This window comes from Tiliqua scincoides, chromosome 4 (genome assembly GCF_035046505.1).
Source record: "Tiliqua scincoides isolate rTilSci1 chromosome 4, rTilSci1.hap2, whole genome shotgun sequence".
Lineage (NCBI taxonomy): Eukaryota > Metazoa > Chordata > Lepidosauria > Squamata > Scincidae > Tiliqua > Tiliqua scincoides.
Window position 1 is genome coordinate 173,940,749 of NC_089824.1, and position 22,151 is coordinate 173,962,899.

A 22,151-nucleotide genomic window follows, 5' to 3' on the forward strand; every position below is an offset into this window, starting at 1 on the left:
GGACTTCTTCTTTTTAATAGGAAATTTCAGCTTACAAAAACAAGGTAAAAAGAGTAAAGATTTACAAAAATCATAAAAACATGATTCATATTTCACACTCAAAGAGGACGTAACAAGCCCCAGTCCTGTGTTTTAAAGAGGACATTAGCTATTCAAAGAGAAAATACATTTTTAAAAAAGGCTTAAGTGAGCCGTAATTTTGTGTGAACAATTTTCAGTCGGTGTAAAGGTTGTGTGGCGCTACATGTTATGATTGTATCTCTTATGTAGAAAAGGAACTGCTTGGTGTTGCATAGCATTTTGGTGCCTTGGACTGCTGTCTCGGAAGTTCACAGGAGACCACTTCCCAATAAAGTATAATAAAAGTAGGGGTTAGGGTCTCAAAAGAATATCATGAAAACTTGTCTTGAATGTTCCCTTAATAATAGAATGAGTTTTCATTCACTAGTCTACTAGAGCCATCTCTTTCCTGCAAGGGGATAAAATGCTGAGTATTCAACTACCAGAGACCCACTGTTTAGCTAGCAGCTGAATCCAACCTAAATCCCTGCATGATGATGCAGCAGCACTGGTGCTGCTTCCGTTGTGTCCTGCAAGGGATTTTTGGCTGCTGGAGATATCCAGAGGTTAATGGGTCAACTAGAACCTGTACCAGCAATATAGTTGGCACAAGTCTGTTTTGATGTGTGCAGGTAGATCAAGCCTGGGAAGGGGGCTTGGATATGGTGCATACCAATGCTGCTGAGCCTTCCAAGACCCAATCTGCCCACTTCTTCCCCCTTCTGCCCTGCATGTGCTGGACTTACCTGCTCCAGCTGGCCTCCCAACGAGCAGCAGCAGGAAGGCTCTGTCCTTCCTACTGGCACTCTTGGCCTTGTGCCGTTGCACAGTGAGTTTTGCCCATGCAGGACCTCAGTAGGATTGGGCTGTAAAACTAGATGCTAAGGAACGAGGACACTAGTTCTGCTGGGTTGGCATCTGCTAATATCTTGGATTGAAAGAACATACTATTTTCTGCGTAATATGTTTTTTCATAGCTTTGGCAGAAAAGTGCTACCTGTTGCTCTGTACCACTTTATTATGAAGTTTTTGGATGATCTGTATTAAGCCACAAAGTGTGGCTCAGTGAGTGAAAGCTTAGCTGTATCAGTCACTGGGTTGCAGAACCAGCCAGCATTAATAGGTCTATTCTCCATCATCAACTACTGTGCTGAGAAAACTTTTGTAGGGGCAGGATTATCCATTGACAAGTAACTTTAACCCATTTCTGCCTGTACACATTTGAGCCTTGTTGGGTATGTGCAACATTGGGCAGAAATGGCTTAAATGCATATTTAAAAGACTGATCCAGAAGTCATGTACATTGCAACTGTAATAATTTAGCATTAACACATGGTATGGTGGAGCTCTTACAGAGTAATCAAAATTTATATATAGTGAATGTTTTACTGTGAAGTAGAATAACATTGGAAGGTGCTATTCTTCTGAAGGGATCTATTGAACTAACTTTGTGCATATTGCATTCTGAAATATCTGTATTCTCAGAGTGCTTTAATGATAAAAGCAACACCACTAAGTAGTATTTGAAATAAGCAGCAACATATATTTTCTCATGTTTTCAGACTAGCCTAGTACCCTCTTGAAATGCCTTGGAAATAAGTTCTGATAAGAGTGGAGTTTGTTTTGTGTATGTTTAGGTTTACACTTATGTGCAAACAGTGCCTAATGTATGTGCTTCTTGAAGCTGGAGCCAAATGAGATTCAGATACACTTAAGCTGTAGTTCTAGGATGTTATTCCTGAAAGCAGCATTAGGCAAAAGTTTCTGGACATTAACTACTGAAAGTCTCTGGTTCAATAAGGTCTGCTCATACTTCTTTGTTTGTTCTTTTTAGGGACAGCATAGTGGGAAGTCAGAAGCTGCCACCACTTGGCAATGAACAGTGAGAGGATCAGAAAGAGGCTTAGGGGGTGGCAAAGGGAAGAGCTATGTGCCTGCATGATGCTGGCTTAGCAGTCCATATAAATCAGTGGTGGACGCTGTGAGGAAGCAGTTAAGTGGGTCAGGTCCCTTTGCCCTGATGCTGCTAAGCAAGGATTGCCTCTTTCCCTGTCCACTATCTCACCAACTGCTGCTTGTCATTTCATTAGTGACAGCTGTGTTAATTAAATGTCTTTTAGTGGTAGTTTCTGTCCAGTTCTCTGGAGTACCCATTGACTTAATAAATTATTCCTCAGGATGAGCTTTGACTTACCAGTTGAAATAAAACTAAGTGGGACCATAGAGCCTGTTCTGCAAAGGTTGTGTGCTGCATTCCTTTGCCACAAATTTATTTCTGGCCTCTGCTATTGAACGTTTGGTGCTAAAATACCGAGTTCTGTCTTTAGTTATTCTAATCATGCTATTTTCCCATAAACTTCTTTCAGCCTTTTGGGGAATGATAATAAATTTGGGAGTGGAGTTGCAACTATGTCTCGTATGAGACAAACTGTTTGAGGAAGGGTTATGACATGGGAAGTAAGCATTTTAAAAGTATACAGTCTTATGAGGCTTTTTGCATCTCCTCTTCCTGCTGCTTCCTTGCAGTAGTGAGGCTGACTTCCCAGTGTACACAGGAGGGCAACTGAGGCTAGCAGAGGGAGGAGAAGCTAGGGCCACTTCTGCTTTTATAAGCTTGGCAATTGTAGCTTCATTTACAGTTCTCCAGCGTTATATCTGCACAATTTTCAAGAGATTTTATTTAAAAAGGATAGACATTTTCTGCAAATGGAAGTACCACAATACTTTACCATTCTTGGTATGTTTAGAATATTCCGTTTTTCAGGCTGTCACCTAACCTGAATTTGGAGAGCACAGGCCAATCCACACCAATATAGCATTTTATTGCATAGTTATGATGCATCTTAATCTATACAAGAAGCAGCCAGCCTTCCTGAGGCCTACTGACACTGGTGGGGTGTCCTTCAGAATATGCATATTAAAACAATGCAACAGGGACTGAATCTCATCCTAGGGGAGGTTCTACTTTTAAGAACAGGTATCCCTAGTTAGACAAGATGCTAGATCTGATAATGGGGCACAGTATTCCATAGACACTTCTTAATTTCTTAAGAAGATTCTTAATTAAGCACCTTTCTGTACAGATACTTATCTTTAAGCAACTCTACATATCATGCATATGCAATGCTGCAATATTACTAGCATGAAGATGTGAAGCAATTTTTTGCTCCTCTAAGAGGAAATTGGGGCAAGCATAATTGAAGAAAATCTGACATTGCAAGGCACCAGTAAGTATTTCAGAGCCTTTTCCAAACTGATGTCAATAGGTTGCTCCAGGCCTTTTAATATCACAACAATGAAGTACTTACTTAAAAAGGAATAATCCTAATTTGAAAGTTTTTACTAACAAAGATTTAACACAAAAAAATCCAAAGTTATGATCTACTTTTGAGCAAATCATTTGCATTATTAGAAATACAGTCTTCAGACACATACAGTAAAATACATCAAGTTGCTGGTAGGAACCGTTTTTCCCATTCATATACAGATATGAAATGTAAAAAAGCCAATGCTACTAAAGTATTGTAAAGACAAAGATTTGGGGTGGGAGGGGGAACTTAAAACTTGTGTGTCCCATGCAAAAATGTAATTAGATACAAGGCACCAATTTTTTCCCATCTTAAAAAAATTTGTTCACAAAGCTTTATCAGTAGGCAAAACTAACTCCATTCCAACTCTCACCCCATTCACACAAATTATTTTCAGTCGGCAATACTGTTGTAACATGGCTACAATTTGTGATGGGGGTATTTTGCTGACATTAAGAACTCATCCATTTTCTCTTATCAGACATACCTGGCACACAAAGCATATTCAGAACATGAGACTTTACAATCAGAAAGAGGCCTTCTCTATAGCAAAGAGACAACATTTATGCTTTTGAAAAAGTCTCCTTGTGAGTCCATAGGACACATTTAATACCAATTTTGTTTGTACATTTTAACGTGTGGATGTGTTATGGTTTCCCTGAAGTGGACAAAGTCATACTTCTAGTCTGGAAGCAACAAAAAAAGACATGCACAATTCAGCTTTGCAGTACAAGAAAGTAAGAGTGTTGGGATAGTGTCCTAACTCACTTAGCTTGTAAAATCAGTAGGCCTTAAATAGAAAAAGGATGCCATGAGATTAGTTTCCTCCCCCCCCCCAACAAATTTTAACACAAGTTAGATGATGCTGGTTGCAATTCTGTATTTAAAAATGCTGTATATATAATGTGCAAGCAACTAAAGGTCTGTATACTTCTGTGGTTTTATTTTGACAAACCACCAAGGTTGGTTCCCAAATATTTCACCTCCTGTTTTAGAAGGTTAAGATTGTAAGGTTTCAAGGTAGAGAATGCTCAGCTTGGAGGCTGTTGTCAAAAACAACCCTTGTGCAGAGTTCTTCCTCCCTGCCCAGTAACATTTAGGCATGCCCATCTTGTGACATTATCACAAATGTTTCCCACGGCTGGAGGCAAGGGAATACACTGTACAAAACAAAATAAAATGACAAGGGGATCTGATTTTTTTTGGCAGAAGAAGGAATGGACTGTAATGGAAAGAGCTCCCCAAAGTTGGAGGGGGTGCATTAGTCACTATTCCAGAGCCATATAGAGTTTTGATCAGTGGCTGCTTGCACTTCTAAAGACTTCAGAGAGTCTGAAATTACAACAAATTAATAAAACTCTTAGCTATCTTAATAGGCTTGTACTGAAGTGAATGTACTGTATTTGATTGTTCCACGTAGCTTTATTTTTCATGACCAGTTTTAGATGTATGCACAGAACTAGTTTTGGTTCTGTTGCATAACTCTAAGGCTGTGTGTGTGTGGCTGGTTGCAGCTCAGTCTGAAACATGTTTACTCAGAAACAAATCTTACCAGGACATGCTTTCTTGGAAGCATTTCCAGGATGCTTGTAATCTTAAAGGGGAATGAAACTGCAGGCATCCACTGCTTAATAATGGTTCGCTTAATGACAGACTGCATATATGACGGTGGTCAAAGCACAATAAAAATGCTTTTAATGAGGCAATTGTGTCTCCCATAGCCTGCAGCAGTGTCTGTTTACACAACAAAGGCAATAGATTGGACCGAATGTTCACTTAATAACCTAATCACATAACAATGGGGATGGGAGAACATATCCCCATCGTTAAGTGGTGCACACCTGTACTTTTATGGATTAACAGCTGTGGGAGAACTTTTGGACATATACTGCAAGCTATGTGAAACCTTGGGTGAAGTCAAGCGCTGATAAATGTTTTTAGTATCAGAGCTGACTAATTAGCTTCAATTAACATGTACACAAACATAAGAGCTGAAGGGGGGATTAACACAGGAAGACGTTATCCAATTTGTTACTCTGTTAGGCTTCCATTATAATGGCAAGATACAGAATTATCAAGAGAAGTCAATGTAATTAATTTTTCTGCCAACCAGGACACTTTAAAACAGTGTACAGCATAGCAAGAGCACTGCTTGCAATAGACAGATATAAAAGAAACAGCATAAAAATGCTATACGGTATATCGCTTCCAAATAAAAGCTAATTATTACAGAAACCTCACAGTGTTGAAAACAGCAAGCTCAAGTACAGTTACTTCCTTCTCTACCAAGGTAATTTTTAATTGCACATTTTTCCACATTTCATGGGACTCCACTATTCACACAAGAGGCTACTACTGTTCAAATCTGCTTGGAAAATATGAAGCATTCCTGGCTACTTATATACCCCTCCTCCATCCCTGGGCATCTAATTAAGGTGTCAACTGATCCTATCTAAACCCAAATATGGTTGCCATACTCAGTCAAAATAAGAATATAATAGGGTTGCCAGCTTTTTCCAGGCTCTATGCCTGTGATTTGAACAGTAGTTCAATACATAGACAATAGCTGGTGATAATGTTTATCTTTTTGCATCTTTTTAGATTGTGAGCCCTTTTGGGACAGGGAGCCATTTAGTTATTTGATTATTCTCTGTAAACCGCTTTGTGAACATTTAGTTGAAAAGCGTTATATAAATACTGTTATTATTATTATCTTCATAAATAGAAATCAGATGAAGCTTTTCACATCAAGTTGTAGTTGAACAAATAGGGTGTTTTTTTCTGGTATGTTGGAAGTGAGAAACATGGCGTCACAGTTGCATCAATTGTAGTTCTCCATTATAAGGATTCAGTTTCTTATATTTAAAACTAGGTTAACAGTAATGTCTTGCTTTCAGATAATGAATAGGGCAGTTGGATTTTGTTAACTGAACATATTTGTAAGGATGCTTCCAGATGGGAGGGTTTTTTTGTTCTTTTAGTGCCAAGTGTGCTGATATCAGTTCACCTAATACTTGTGAGCTACAAGTGGACTATGCCGATCCCTGCTATAACAAACAGCAGGCTAGGTTCTAGTAAAGTAACTGCACATGGTATAGTCCAGGACTGGCACCTGCATGTTTTTCCACTGTCCATGGTTGCATGCAATGGCCTGTGCTCTTTTCTGAAGGCATTTCCCAAAGTACATCTGTGTTGTCCTAATAGGAGAAGCCCAGAGGCAGATAAACATGGGTATCTAATCATTACAACTGTAAGATTAAATCTATCATCTTTTATGAAGCTTAGCATCTATAGCAACTAGGTCAAATTCCACTTGTTTTACAATGAGGCTGCAATTACTTCTGCAAGATTTTAACTGGCCCATTTCTTTATGAGTATCTAGGAATCTAGATATTTCTTGATAGAACTAGTTTCTTTGCCAAATCAGCCCTCCAACTGAAGTCACAAATCTAGAAAAAAAACTTAGATGCATTTCATGTGCTTTACTTTGGTAAGTGTACAATGATTTTGTGTTTTGCCATCAAATCAGTTTTGAGTTTAAAAGAGCAACTTGTTCAACCACCCAAAAACCTACATTTTCTATCTACATCTTTTCCTGAGAGCTGCAACAGTAGTAATCAAAGAGGTCAACAGCTCTAGCCTTCACCACCACAGATAGTATATTACTGATTTTTTAATATCTTGTTAAAAGGATGATGTGGCTGTTCCCCAGGTATGCTGTGGTGGTAACAGAGATGCTGGAGGCTGGAAGGGTGAAGGAACTAGAGGACTGAGGGAGGAGATAAGAGTGAGGATGACTATGTCCCCATCATATTTCAGGTGAAGAGAGTTGTCCCCAATTATAACTCTAAATTCTTCCCTTCCCACCCAAAGAGGAAATCCACTGGGGTGATAGTGTTTCAGATGCAGAAGATCTGAACCACAATCGGTCACCTGTCCCCTCCTTTATCTGAGTGATGGCTGCTATATCCCTGATCATTCTGTGCACACGAGAGGCAAAAGTCAATTATGTTCCAAATATCAGCAGGCTTTTTTTCATCTTTAATACAGGAAACCTAACAGCTGTGAAACTGAGTGGAGTCACATGATCAATTCATGTGGCAATCCTCATGTAATGGCCAATACACAATGATATATTTGAAAGGTCATAGCTACTTGGTGAGAACTGCAATAGTTAAATAGGAAAATATGGAGTGCACACTAAGTTCAAATCTTAAGTTTTGAGGCTGCATCCAAACTTGAGGCAACAAAGCCTGTGCACCTGATCTTCCCTGTCATCTCCACAGGCCCCTGAAAAGTGGTCAGGCACTGCTTCCAGTCCAAGGATTTCTCCTCCTACTGCAGCCCTTTCCACCACATTGACACTCCTCCTGGGGTCTGTCCCCCCCTAACATTACCAACTTTATGGGAGGTCAGGGAACTGTGGTGAGAACAAGCTGGGATTATTCCTTCCACAGGCTTTGTTGCACCTCTTTGGATGCAACCCATTATTTCATTAGCAGATTCTGAACAAAAGTAAAAAGGTAAGAAGAAAGAAAAGGAGTTTCTGTAATTTCTAGCACAGACCCAAAATGAAATACGTGACATATACTTTAGCTTTCTAGATGGACATAAATTTCTCTTTTGTCTAACACAAGGCAAAAGATGACATCTGTTTCAGCAGCATTATACAAAAACAACAAACAAGGACTGGCAAGCACATTTTTCTCAAGTTAAAATATCTGTGTGGGTTTTAGTACAGTATAACTCCATCTATCCAAATTATGCCACGATCAATGGGGTATATTGGGTATGTTATTTATACCAAGAGGTGTAACAACTATTCACCACAACAAAAGAGCAAGGATTAAATGGGATTCTACTGTACCTGGTTCATTCCTCTTTTGGAGGAATGTACATATTTATGGCCAGTTTGATGGCTTTGTTTCCTGGTTGTAATCAGAAGGATGGATGCACATACTTTTCCATGCCACATTATGTTTCTCTTTGAAAGAAGATGAATGGTCCTAGACATCAGAGGCTGTTACTCTTTGCTTTGTTTGGAGAAGGGAAAGGTTTACAAATACACCTGTCTTTAAAAAAAATAGATGTTCTGCTACAATCGCATACTACATAGTTGCACACAGTAGGAGGCCCACTTTTCTAGACTGTGGATCCAAATAATTCTCGCAGCTGTATTTGTTCCTGTCAAGATAAGTGAACTCCAAAGGCTTTAAAAAAAGAGCCAGTTGACTGAGATAGTAATGCTTCCTTTCAGGGGAGTGTCAGTCTTTTGTCTTTATCATTGTGTTTGGACGGCACCTGAGCTTGAAGTTGTGTTTCTGAGATACTTGCTTTGCCCTGCACAGTTCTTTGAGTATAAAAAAGAATGTAGGCCTGGGTTTTGCATACCTCCTCCACACTACATACATTCAGTTTGGAGTCATTGCAGTGGACCCAAAACCCTAAAAAGAAGAGAAAACACTGTGTATAAATGTCAGGACCTTATCTTACAAAATCATGTTTGGATTACTTCATAGAGAATTAACCCCCAAATTTTGAGGAAGACAATCCAAGTCAGTGATTTACTGTGCCACTTCTGAACAGATACCAGGAAGGCTCCAAAGAAACAAACAGCTAGTTCCATGCACCCAAGAGGACTTTGGGATTGTTACATGATGCTTCAAAAACAAGCCACCTTTGAAACATAGGGAATTGTCAAAAACAGTGGTAAGCCATGTTCCACTGCCCAACACAAATAAAAAACCCCACTAGGCAAGCCCACCCTTTGGGTGTACCTAAAGCAAGACTTTTAAACCTTTTGGAGGGAAGGAGCACCACTTTTCCAAATATCACTGCACTAATGATGGTTACTGTATGGAAGCAGGCAGCTTGCCTTACAGTTATAGCTGCAGCATAGAAGATGCTTCTTCAGTAAGTCCAAGTACTGCTTGTCAGATTGTGAAGTACTATCAGTGTCATATTACCACTTGTTGAAAAATACCAACCTAGAAGGCCCCTTTGGATCTCAGCCATGGTATCATTAGGAGGCATAGGGTTATTGTGGGGGGGAAAAAAATCAGGGCCATCTTTGTCCAGATTGCTGAGAAAATGCTGAGCTAATTTTTAAGGTGAATGTAAGAAAGTATTCCAGAATAAGCAAATGAGAGTAAAATATCTTCAACCATAGTCTAAACAAGTTTGCTTTATATACCTTGGGAAGCACAAATATCAATTCATCAAGCAAGCAAAATGGATTACTTCAGTATGGTTGTGAGGCGGAGGGGAGAGAGACAGCAGACACTTTTAAGAAGTGAGCAGTAAAGTCAGAAAAGGCTATAAGCAAAGAAGAGGAAAAGCAGTTTCCGAAACCTAGTGCTACAAGTACTTCTACAAGATAGATTAATAGCAATACATTACAAAAATTAAGCTATAAATTGCTATGAACAAGTAGTTATTTAAAAAAATTATAGCAGATCCACAGAATGCAGTAAATGGAAAATGTTCCCTTGTAATAAGGCACACGCACCTCCCTCTGTGTTGTAGCAATATGCCGTGTAATGTCCTGAGCCAAACCCTTTCCCGTGATGCATCACCACAGCCGAGAGGTCATAGACAAAGGTCTCTTTGTCAAGATAGGAGAGAGTGTCCCTGCAGCAGTAAGGTTCCATGTTTAATACCTGGTCAAAGAGGACATGGACCCCAATCTTCTCACGGTGATTACGTCCAGACCACCTGCAATACAACGTATTGTATTGTATACAGCAGCAACTTTTAACACCATCAAAAGAACCACTTTTTTAAAAAGGCAAAATATCAAAGGGGCTGACACAGCAAAGCAATTTGGAGCTCTGGGTAGTGGGAACTGCTGAAATTGTTCTTAAACTACATTGCTTCTTACGTTTTCTGAAGTCGTATTATAATAGGTCATATAATATATAGTACAGGCTTTTCTGTTCAGTAAAAACCAGGTGGTTTTAAAAACATTATTTCTACAACAGTTTCACTCTTACAATAAATTTTGGCAAATGCTCAAAGAATCAGAAAATAAAACACAATTTCTGAAATTTCACTAAACTGGTGAAAAAACTCAAGAGTTATTCTGACTATCACTACTCTAATAGTGTTACTAATATAGTAGGAAACTGTCTACAAAAATTTTGTTACCAATTAGAGAACAAAATAAACATTTCCAAATTCAGAGGGAGATTTTCTGCTTTTTCCTCTTTTAGAATTTGGTGATAAGCAAGGCAATAATATTTAGCATTTGCATAGGTTTTTTTTTAGTTTTCAAAGCACTTCACATTCATTACCTACAACAACCTTGTAAGGTAAGTATGGTAATGATCCCTTGTAAGGTAAGTAAGGTAATGATCCCCTATTATAGGAGAGGGGGTGATGGGAAATGGCTGGCCTAAGGTCACCTAGCAAGTTGAGAGCAAAGGCAAGACTAAATCTGGTTTCGATTTGCAGCTCAGTCTCTTAGTTGCTATGCCACACCAGACATATACTGTACTGTTTATGGACATGTTGGTCGAATAAGAAGAACCCTCGTTCTTGGGCATCAGTACTACAAAGAGTTTTTTCTGCAAATAGACGCGCCTACGATACAGCTGAGTCTGATCAAAGAATCTTCTTTTAAGAGGCTATTCAAAATTCCAAGCAGATGGAGATGCCAGAACAAAACACACTTTGTGTGTAAACTCAGTTCAGAGGAAGCCAGAATTGGGCCTCTTCACCATCAATTTAATAGAAGACATATTAACAGTATTTAGTTAACAGTTAAAGATATATCACACTGATACTACTATGGGAAACATTTCTCAATCAATTGTACAGTCTATCCCAATTTGTTTTGGGGTAGAATACACACTTAATACAGCTGCTGTTCAAAAATGCCTTTACTGAACTTCAGTTACTGAACATTTCGGTTACAATTTCACCAGTGTTAACAGGTGAAATAGAATATAACTGAACAACTGCTTCCAATACAATACACATGTTGGAGAGCTGCCTTTCCTGGTCTTTGCAAACCTATACTCAGCAGCAGTTGTATTGTTACTGCTTCCAACAATATGTCCACTCATTCCATCGGCATTCCTAATCAAATGGCTGAACAGATCCTTCCCATACCCATACCCCAGGGTGACGTCAGAGGGCTTTACTGCAAACCTGGGGTGGTGGTGAAGGGAAGAGATCACTGTCCTCAGGATCATGAGTACTTGAAAGTATTCCAGCTTAGAAAAGCTTGTGTACATTCTTAAATATTAGAATAATAATTAGCATGAATTCCAAGCACTGTACTTGGAAAGATGTGCACTGTTATTCAGGTCCACAAATGCACATTTATGAAGATATAAAGTGGATCCTATTTTATGAGAACTGTGCAAACACCACACATGCTTCCTGCTGTGGGCCTCCAATCTCTGTTTTACAAGTAGCTGCTTCATTTGCTATTTGCAGTAGTCCTGACGGAGAATTGGAAGGGAATATGGAACTATGTTCCCCCTTCTCTTCAAAGCAAGAGGACACATACAAATTGTGTACAAGTGCTATTAAATAAGTGATCAGTAATAATATGATATTGAGGCCACTGAATATGAACATGATCCCTTATTCCCCACTACCATTCACCTGAATCGTTTAAGGTGCAGCCGGAGGACCTGAGGTAGTCTGTAGATCATTAACTGCTTTTTCGCTTCACTTAGAATAAGGGGTTTGGGAGAAGACTTCCGTCGTTTGCCTGCATGAAAGTTTAAGAAAGGCACAAGAGAGAGGATGAGTTACAGTCTTTTGCCTTCAAAAGATTTGCACATGGGGCCTTCTCTTGTCCACTTTCAGTAACAGCCATGTTCTATACCGGGGTATATGATAATGCTAGGAAGCATGGACAGAATTTTGGCTTAGGTCTCTATCAGCAACTTTTAATGACCAATTTAATCAGGTAAATTTATTAGACACTGGAAACCATCTTTGTTTTTGAAAGCAATTTTTCAATCCCCTATTTTCATTTTCATGCTTATGTTAAAATGATTTGCTGCACAATGTAAGCATTTTTATTCAGAAGAAAATCCCACCATGTTCAATAGAACTTATCCAAGAAATGAGAGAGCAGTGGAAGGGCAAAATTGTTTTAAAGGTGCAGATTTTTTTTTCCAATTTAAATTTTTTAGCTAAGTCTACTGAAACACACACAGTGGATACATCATTCAGCACCACAACAGCTCCTGAACAGAATAGAGAGGAAAATTAAAATAAGTAATCTCTGCATTTTATTAATTTACTTTAATTCAAAACTTCTTAAACAAAATGTCTGCATATGCTTCACACATTTGCAGTGTGTTTTACATTGTGAAGACCAAAGCCACTGTAAGACTGAAATGCACTTGTATTATTTGTTTTTCAGGAAAGGCAGAAGGCAAATAAAGAAGGCTCTCTACTCTGACTTGTTTTTGCTCTCTTAATCCTTCATTCAGTTAAGCTCTAAAATCCATGCTATTAGACAAATATGGATTGTACAAAATAACTACCAATTAGGCTAAAATGCAAATCAAACACAAGTTACATGGAGAGCCCAATTCTATCCTCCCCCTACCCAGGTGCAGCCACACCAAAAAAGGCACGCACTGTATCCAGTGGGGGGGGGGATTGCGAGGAAAGGGGAATTATTTCCTCTTACCCCTCCATAAGCCTCCTGCTTGCTAATGGGACTCCTCAGACATGAACCAGCTCCTGAGCTGGTGCAAGTCAGAAGAGAAGAAAGGTTTTTTAAAAAAAAAAGAGGATAGGATCTGGTGCGTGCCATTGCTGCCAGATCTACTCCAACCTACCCCTATTCCTCTTCACCCAGTTTCTCCCCGTCCCCACCACTTACTTGGTCCAATGGGTGCAGCAGGAATCGGCTGTGGCATTGCGGTGCTGCTACAGCTTGCAGAAACGTGTAAAATGGCTGCCGATGGTGCACTGTGCATGCTGTCAGCAGCCATTTTGAAACAACAGAAATGCCTTCTGCTGTTGCAAAGTGCTCTGTCTGGCAGCCCAATCCTTGATAGGATTGGGCTACAAGGGGAGGTTCAGATATGGTTTGGTATGACATGAAGGAGACCTGGTCAAGACACACCCTCCATCTCCTCTCTGATTTCCAATTTAACAGCAAACCATAGTTTGCAAGTACAGACTAAAAAAAAACATGATTTCAGCAAACCTTTCAGATAGGATCAAACCATGGTTTGCAATCCTGCTTTGGAGAGCTTGTGCAAAACATAGTTTGCTGGGTTGGGTAGAGCTCTAAACTATGCTTTGATCAAGGAGCAAATTGCTTGTTAAGTTCAGCAGCAGTTGAAAAGGAACAAAGGGATCATCTTTCCCTTGATGCATATAATGGCACGGGGTTTATTCCACAAGAGCATGGCAGAAGGCTGACAAAGCTCTGGAAGGTTCTGAAGTCAGCTCAGTGCATGTACTGAACATGTACATGTGACTGTACAGAGACCACAAGAAAGAATGTGCATTTCAGATACACAGGCAATCCATGGGTTTGTGTGGCTTCCTTTTTCCTCTAGCTTCTCTCAGAATTCCCAAATAAACTCTAAGAGCAGAGCAATGTCCCAAACCATGGTTTGTTGGTTCAAATACACCACCAAACCACAGAGTGTCCAAGCTGTGGTCTTCAAACCAGCTTCACACTGTGGTTTCATATCTTGGTTTGGTAGCAATTCACAAGACTCTGATTTGTTGGATAGTGTTTAATTTTTAAAATATATATCCTGCCATTCTCAACAAGGACGCAAGGCGACTTACAAACCGAGTAAAAAATGAATACAAGTAAAAACCAGTAATCACAAAAAAATAAAAATCCTTACAATTGCTATAAAAAACCAGAACAAGGGCAACCTCAATGAGTCATTAAAATACACAAAGTTTGTGAAGGCCTGACAAAAAGGCCAGGGAAAAATTGCTGCTGCTGTTCCAGGGAGGAAGTTACACAGAAAGCCCTCTCACAAGCCAACGCTAATGGCTTCTAATGGCAGTAGAACCTGCAAGAAAGCCTCTCTAAAAGTTCTTATTGGGTGGACAGTTATAGGTGAAAGAAGGCAGTTCTTCAAAAGAAAAAAAGGCACATGAAAATACAAGTGACTTTTGCTAAGTGCTTAAGACTACCATGGTGCTGGACTGGACTTTCTGCAATTAAGATCTATTCCTTCCTCTCCAAGTCACCCAAATGTCATTCAAGCTTTTTATTAGTGCCCAAAACAAAAATTCCAAAATTCTGCAAAATAAAATCACCATAAGTACATTGTAAACTGCAATCTGTGACTGCCCCAAACCAAATACTCTTGAGTGCATGGAGGAGATCTTCCTGTACCACTATCCCTCAATGTGGTAGGAAAATAAACTCTGCCAAGGATGGTCCCAAGCCCGGCTGCAAAAGGAGGCTGCTAACTGGTTAAGAGGCACTTTTTCAAGTGGGTGCTCCTCTTTTATTTAGCAGGGGGAGAGTAACTGGCCCACCTCACCCCAGCAGTGTCTTTTCTAGTGGCTGTCTGCTGGTGTTCTTTTGCATATTTTTAGATTGTGAGCCCTTTTGGGACAGGGAGCCATTAGATATTTGATTTTCTCTGTAAACCGCTTTGTGAACTTTTTGTTGAAAAGCGGTATATAAATACTGTTGTTGTTGGTCATCCTGCCACAGTGACCAGAACTGGGAAACCAGGGAAGAAACCATATGGAAATCTGAACTATTGCATCCAGGGCAGCCGATGTACCAGCACCAGGGATCCAGCCAACTACTAGCCAAAAAAATAATGTTCATGATAGTGAAACTAGAAATTTGCATCACTGCATAGAATGTGTGAACTGGACACTACATTGGACAGAAGAAAATCATCACCATGGAATTGTCAAAGTGCAAAATGTCAATCACTGCATTATCTGAAGTATGTCTCACTGGATCTGGGACACTGACTATCCACCCACAATCAATGAAACTATTCTATTTCGGGGGCGAAAAACAAGCTGCACCTCAACACACTGAGGAAGATCTAAGGAACCAGTGATTGACCATCCATGAGGCAAGAAATATCTCCAACTATCACCAAGAATGGAAGCATATAATGAATGACACACGGATCCCAATAGCACCTAACTGGTTGAGAGGACAACCTGTTCTCCAAGTGCCAGCTAAGGACTGAAGAAGAAGGTAAGAAAAGAGGGAGGGATTTAAGGGCAACAATAGGCCCTTGCAATCAAATACAGTGCATGTACATCTACCCAATTTTTGTAATTTATTTCAACCTCTAAATGTTCTATACTGCCACCACTGTTACTCAATGGTAACATTTCTAAAAATGGCAGAATCACTTCTCTGTGGACATCATTGTTTTTCCTTAGTGAACTATTTTCTAGAAAATAACCACTCGAAGAGAATAGATGTTTCTCTTACAAAGAAGTAAATTTCTGTCAAGAAGTCTTGAAATTCCAGTATCCTTAACCCATCTGGTTAGGATAACTTTTCTGTCTCAACCTAGTAGAAAAATTATATACTGTATTCTTTTCCTTATTTTCTTTGTGGAAGGAGGAGAAGAGAACAGAGAAACTGCTTCAGTTTTGTAAAGAAGTGAGAAGGTTTGAAACTGTTTTAAATATAGAACAAATCCTTTTATTGTTCATAATGTACAATATCAACCATAGTATATACAGGTGCAACCTATTTATCCACTGATTTTTTATCTGTGGATTTGTCTCAAAGAATCCAGTGGGGAAACTGAAAGTCGAACACACCTTTGCCTCCTTTGCCCTGCGCTGGCGTCTTGCTTTCAAGGCAGCCCAAAACACTGCAAAAAGGCTCCCCCTCAAACAGACAGGGAAATAGCCCTGGAGCCATTGTAGAGGTTCCCCTTTCTAAGGAACAGTAAGACTCCTGGAGCCCCTGAGCCAGCCAAGGCTGAAGAGGGGAAGGGGGGGTAGAAAACCTCTGTAGCCAGAGCACGTGCAGCAAGGTGGAGCACACTCACTCACACACACATAGGGGCAGTTTTCGGTAGCAACAGAGGGGATTGTTTTAAAAAACCCAGGGAGTGTTTCCCAATTTCCCCTCCCCCCCCACTTCAGACTGAGATGGTGCAGGCTCTCCTCGCTCCAGCCTACAGAAACAAAACAGCCCAGCAAGCAAGTCTTCCCAAAGCATGAGATTTAGGATACAATCCGATCCACACTTTCCTGGGAATAAGCCCCATTGACTAGAATGGGACTTACTTCTGAGTAGGCAAGCACAGGACTGGGCTCTCAGGCTACAATCCAATCCACACTTTTCTGGGAGTAAGTCCCATTGACTAGGACTTACTTCTGAGTAGGCAAGCATAGGACTGAGCTCTCAGGCTACAATCCGATCCACACTTTCCTGGGAGTAAGCCCCATTGACTACAATGGAGTTTACTTCTGAGTAGAAACGCATAGGACTGGACTCTTAAAAGCTCAGCATCCCACCTGTGAAAGAAGCAGGGACAGTTGGCAACAAGGAGGGCTGAGTATGGAGCAGAGGAGGGGGAAGAGAAGGAGCAGAGGGGAGGGGATTGATAACAGCTGCCTTAGCTTCCTTCCAGCCCCAAGTGTCAGGCTGCAGTGTATTTGCGTAACTCTATGGAATTTAGCACAACATGTTTTTTCTTAATCACACTGGGTCACGGAATGGAACTCATGAGCATAAATAGGCTCCACCTGTATAGACACACATAAATATGGGCATCTTTTCACCAATCTGAATAGAGTTTAAAAATCATGGCATAATTGAAACTACAACATACACATAAGTGGATGGGTAGGTGTATATATGTTGAGAGGGATAAAGAATATAGTTTATTATATATGCATGTATTATACACACACGTATATCAAAGTGTCTCTCAACAATTACAATAGGCAATTCAACCTGCAAGTAACATAACAGTTCTCCACTTACTGTTGCACTGGTCACAAGCATATATCCTCCCTTCCAAAGCTTCTGTTTCAGTGAATTTGGCCAACATTTCAGTCAGCATGCACTCCATCTGATTAACAGGCACAATCCCTTTGTTGATGGAGTGATAGCGTTCAGGAAATTCCAGGGAAAGGTCCCAGAAAGGTTCCACAGTATTGGATTTATAGTTACATGTTATACAGGTGACCTGGCAAGAAAATATTTATCTGTTAAGACACACATTTCTAGAGACACGTTCTCATGAGAAACTAAGAGGCTGGTGGGCAAGGCTTAGCAACTAGGACAATATGGCCTGTTCTATGCTCTGACTGACCTAAGACTGTAACCATCTGTAAAGTAGAGATCATGCTTTGAAATTATTAGATAAGATGCATCTCCAAAAGGATTTATATTCTTTGATTATACATCCTTTGTATGATTATCTCATGCAAAATGGATTTAGTTGCACTGAAAATGTGGCTATTACAACTTCAACTCTGCCAAGATGAAATTCTGAATAAAATGAATAACTTGTTTAAATACAAAACATTTCAAACTAAATTGAATTTTAAAAGACTCAAGTCAATTAAGTAATTTTATCAACTTGATTTACTGAGAAATGTCCACACCAGCACTCTCAGATTTCTTCGGCACAATAATGAGTTGCTTGGTCCAGCTCTTCCATTTATTTGCATCTAAAAAGTGTATTTTATATTATATATTACAATTTGGTGGATAATCAATTTGATTTTGCCAACTAATAGCCCAATAGTATCCCGCACTGGTGCATCCTATGATGGGGACCAGGCTGGATGGGAGAGATAAGGAAAGAAAATTTTTATTTACCTCTCTAGTCACTAGCTGATTCCATATGGGCTTAACTCAGGCTATTTTGCTGGCATAGATCTGTTATACAGGAGGCAGCATACGTCAGGTCTGGGACAGGGGTACAGGATTTGGTGGCCACTACTGCAAAGATCAGCCCCAATCCACTCTCACCACCAGCAAAATCAGGGCAGCAGTCTGTGAGCTGCTGTCAGTGGTGCACAGCTTTCTGGGTCTTGCACCAGTGCTCGCATTCTGCAGACTGGCGGAGAGACTGCCGCTGCAGCATACCACACAGATAAGTCTGGGCAGTGAGTCACATATCAATAACTGAAGTGCTCTATTCAAGCTGACAGATCTAACTTCTGAAGAAAAAATAAAAGAGGCTCAATACAAACATATGGTTAGCTTACATGTAATGGCAAAACACGGTTTGATGTTTAAATGAGCAAGCCTTACTTCACACAGTGCTACCCTCACATGCTCCAGTCCTCTCCCCAAGTTGTGGTGATGGGCAAGCCATAGTTTACCCATCTGAATGCAATGACAAACTATGGTTTACAATGAACCATGAAATTGGGAACATAAGAACAGCCCCACTGGATCAGGCCATAGGCCCATCTAGTCCAGCTTCCTGTATCTCACAACGGCCCACCCAAATGCCCCAGGGAGCACACCAGATAACAAGAGACCTCATCCTGGTGCCCTCCCTTGCATCTGGCATTCTGACATAGCCCATTTCTAAAATCAGGAGGTTGCACATACACATCATGGCTTGTAACCCATAATGGATTTTTCCTCCAGAAACTTGTCCAATCCCCTTTTAAAGGCATCCAGGCCAGATGCCATCACCACATCCTGTGGCAAGGAGTTCCACAGACCAACCACACGCTGAGTAAAGAAATATTTTCTTTTGTCTGTTCTAACTCTCCCAACACTCAATTTTAGTGGATGTCCCCTGGTTCTGGTGTTATGTGAGAGTGTAAAGAGCATCTCTCTATCCACTCTGTCCATCCCCTGCATAATTTTGTATGTCTCAATCATGTTCCCCCTCAGGCGTCTCTTTTCTAGGCTGAAGAGGCTCAAACGCCGTAGCCTTTCCTCATAAGGAAGGTGCCCCAGCCCAGTAATCATCTTAGTCGCTCTCTTTTGCACCTTTTCCATTTCCACTATGTCTTTTTTGAGAACTGGACACAAAACTCCAGGTGTGGCCTTACCATCGATTTGTACAACGGTATTATAACATACAAGTAGGAGGCTTGCTCAAGTAATGCAAAATAACAGTTTGACATTTTATGTAAACCAGTACCTAGTGCTTATTTAGAGAGTTATACAGCTGGGGCATCTGAAACAATTAAATGACATTTGGCAATAAGGAAATTCCTTTACACAAGTGTCCTCTGGTGACTAAATAGATACCTGGCCTGAAGGATCTAACTGGTTGACAACATGACCCTGTATAAGGCAAATGGAAGAAGGCAAGAGTGCAAAACAGAAAGAAATAGTGTCATATTTATGAGGGACAAAATGCATTACTAAACAAAATAAAATAACTTTTAAAAATATGGGGCACTTTTAGACATTCCCAGTCAAATTCGATACAGGTCCAGCCTTGTTATACACAGATTTTTTATACACAGATTTGACTCAACACGGATGGCCACTGCAAATGAGAAGGCATGTGCTGAACCCTGGAGAAGGGAAAAAATGCATCCCTTTAAAATCAGTTTAAAAAACTGAACAGTCCTTTAAAAATAGCCTCCTTAATGAGAGAGAAAGAGAGGGCAGCTGGCTAGCAATCCATCAATCCTTCTCTCTCCAGGCAACCCCTCCCTTCCCCATGAGCACTGAAAGAAAGGTGATCACTTTGCATTGGTGAAGGGAGGGGCTGAGTGAAGCGCCTTTGTAAGCTCTTGGAAGAGGACTGATTGATGGATTGTCTTCTTAATGACTGTTATCTTACATTGAAAAGGTCAGCAAGGCTGTTTTTAAAATCACCTGAGCAAAGAAACTTTGTTTTTTAAATTAATTTGCTATAGTGCGTTTTTTGCCATCCATGTGAATGCTTGGAACAGAACCCACGCGAATAATGAGGCTCAACCTGTATAGACACTATAAGAAGAGCAAGGACTCTCACATCATACTCCTAGTAATTTGTTTTTCTATTTGAAAAAAACCCCAGAGTGAGTGAGTGATTTTGAGTGGATAAATGGTAGAAAGAGAAAGGTAAAGCAGTTGTCTCCCGCCAACGCTTTAAGCCACCTGCAGTTCCTTTGCAATACAACAAAAAATGGGAAAAAGAATTGCAAAATTACACACTATGTGTAGGTTGGCTTATTAGAAGAACATGTTGAAAAATGCCAACTTTCTCTTAACAAACATTAACAGATACCACCTTTGTCAGGTACATACACAAATATTTGGCTATTAATGTTGTCAGAAAGTCCCTCAATAAGATGAGAGAAAGGGTAACATGCATACCTGACTGAGTAGCTGCCCATGAAAAATGGTGTTCACCACCTTCAGGACCTGCTTCGTGAGCTTCCTCTGCGAAAAAGGGATGAGGATCCTACGTTTTGTTCCTTCGGATTCCAGCTCCTGCTGCACTTTGTCCAACAATTCACAGAGAAATTCCTGAGCATCTTGCTGGTCATAACCTCGAAACGCTGGAATCAGACTCCACACAGAGTGCAGCATGGCAAAAGGAGATACCGAGGCCCATTTCCCAGACCACATAACTCTGAAGAGGGTGTGCAGTTCATGACAGAGGGAGATGTGCTTTGAACTTGGCTCCTTGGGCTGTATTAGTTCTAAACTTTTGCTTATTGAGGACCCGCCATTTAAGCCAGCTGGCAGGCTCTGCCTGCCATATGAACCCAGCTGATCATTCCTTCCTGATTCAGTAGGAACAGGCCCATTGACCAGCTTTCCAGACATTCTAGACTTTCCATTCACGGTCTTAGCTAATAGTTCTTCAGTTTCACAAAGCTCCAGCGTCAAAAAACACTCTCTAAACTTCTGGAGGTGACTTAATACTTGCAGAATAGAATTCATGTAACATGTATTTCCTAGGTTTTTTAGTCCAGTCACCCCAGGAGTCATGAGGGGCTTACGCCGGATGGAATAGAACTGTTTGAATTTGCTACTCTGCACTCGTCTTGAGGTAGGAGAACTTGGTTCCATATCTCTGAACTTCCGAGGAATCAGATTCTCTCTGCGAATGTGTGACAAAAGCCTGGCACTTTTTCTAGGAGGAGTGTTTGCCAGTTCCTCCAATAACCTCCGCTTCATCTCCTGACGCCGCTGCCTAGCTACTTCCTTTTTCCTCTCCAGTTCTTCCATTTGCTTCTTTTGTTCTAGCTTTAGCTGGCCTCTAGAACTCTTATCAAACCAGGTCCGCAGTGCTTTTGCAAGCAATGACTGCCGTCTGTACCAGAGAGCTGTAAGCATCTGAGGCTGTCCCTGAGGGGCCCTCTGATGGCTGCACACATCCTCCCCCAAAGCCATTGACCGCAGTGTCCTACCACTTCTTGCTGATGGATCATGCTTCTGACTTTTGATTGCAGATAGAGAACTTCTTAATAGTTTCAAATCACCCTCGGGATTATCATTTAATACATAGTCTTCACAAAGGTAACAAAACACATAGAGATCATTAACTTCCATAGCCAAAGGATGTCTGGTCTCTTCAAAGTGTTTGAGTGCATGGTCTTCAATATATCTTCCACAGGCCACATGGGAGCATTTCAAGCAAGCCCAAACAGATTCTGTGGTGTTGCAGTCCATGCAGTGCCACTTCTGAGGGTTCAGAATAGAATGGTCCTGGGCAAGTCGTAGCCGCCCAACATGTTTGCATCTATCCATGTCTTACATAAGGCTCCACTGCTTTAACCTTGCAAAGTAGACAGAAGGGGAATTAAATCACAGAAACACTGAAATAAATACATTCAAATTCTATAACATGTTCTTCAAAGTATTACTAATTTAAACAGCCTAATACATTATACAAAAATGAAAAATAAATG

General features: G+C 40.4%; 1 protein-coding gene across 1 annotated transcript; it reads right to left on the reverse strand.

Annotated features, from left to right (window-relative positions):
* Positions 1-6,827: 6,827 nt before the first annotated feature.
* USP49 (ubiquitin specific peptidase 49) lies at positions 6,828-21,999 on the reverse strand. Its single transcript, XM_066625669.1, has 5 exons — positions 20,608-21,999; positions 17,305-17,509; positions 11,982-12,090; positions 9,877-10,082; positions 6,828-8,812 (listed from the first exon to the last, which is right to left on the reverse strand). Exons 1-5 carry the CDS (start codon positions 21,988-21,990, stop codon positions 8,622-8,624), a joined length of 2,094 nt encoding a protein of 697 aa, XP_066481766.1. The 5' UTR covers positions 21,991-21,999; the 3' UTR covers positions 6,828-8,621.
* Between the last annotated feature and the right edge of the window lie 152 nt (positions 22,000-22,151).

Bases quoted from the DNA above. Each gene is read 5' to 3' on its own strand.
- USP49 (XM_066625669.1), bottom strand. From the start codon at position 21,990: ATGGATAGATGCAAACATGTTGGGCGGCTACGACTTGCCCAGGACCAT. The intron at 12,091-17,304 runs GTAAGTGGAGAA...ACTTTCATGCAG, and splicing joins TGCTTGTGACCAGTGCAACA to GCAAACGACGGAAGTCTTCT. The intron at 10,083-11,981 runs GTGAATGGTAGT...GTTGTATTGCAG, and splicing joins CTGCACCTTAAACGATTCAG to GTGGTCTGGACGTAATCACC.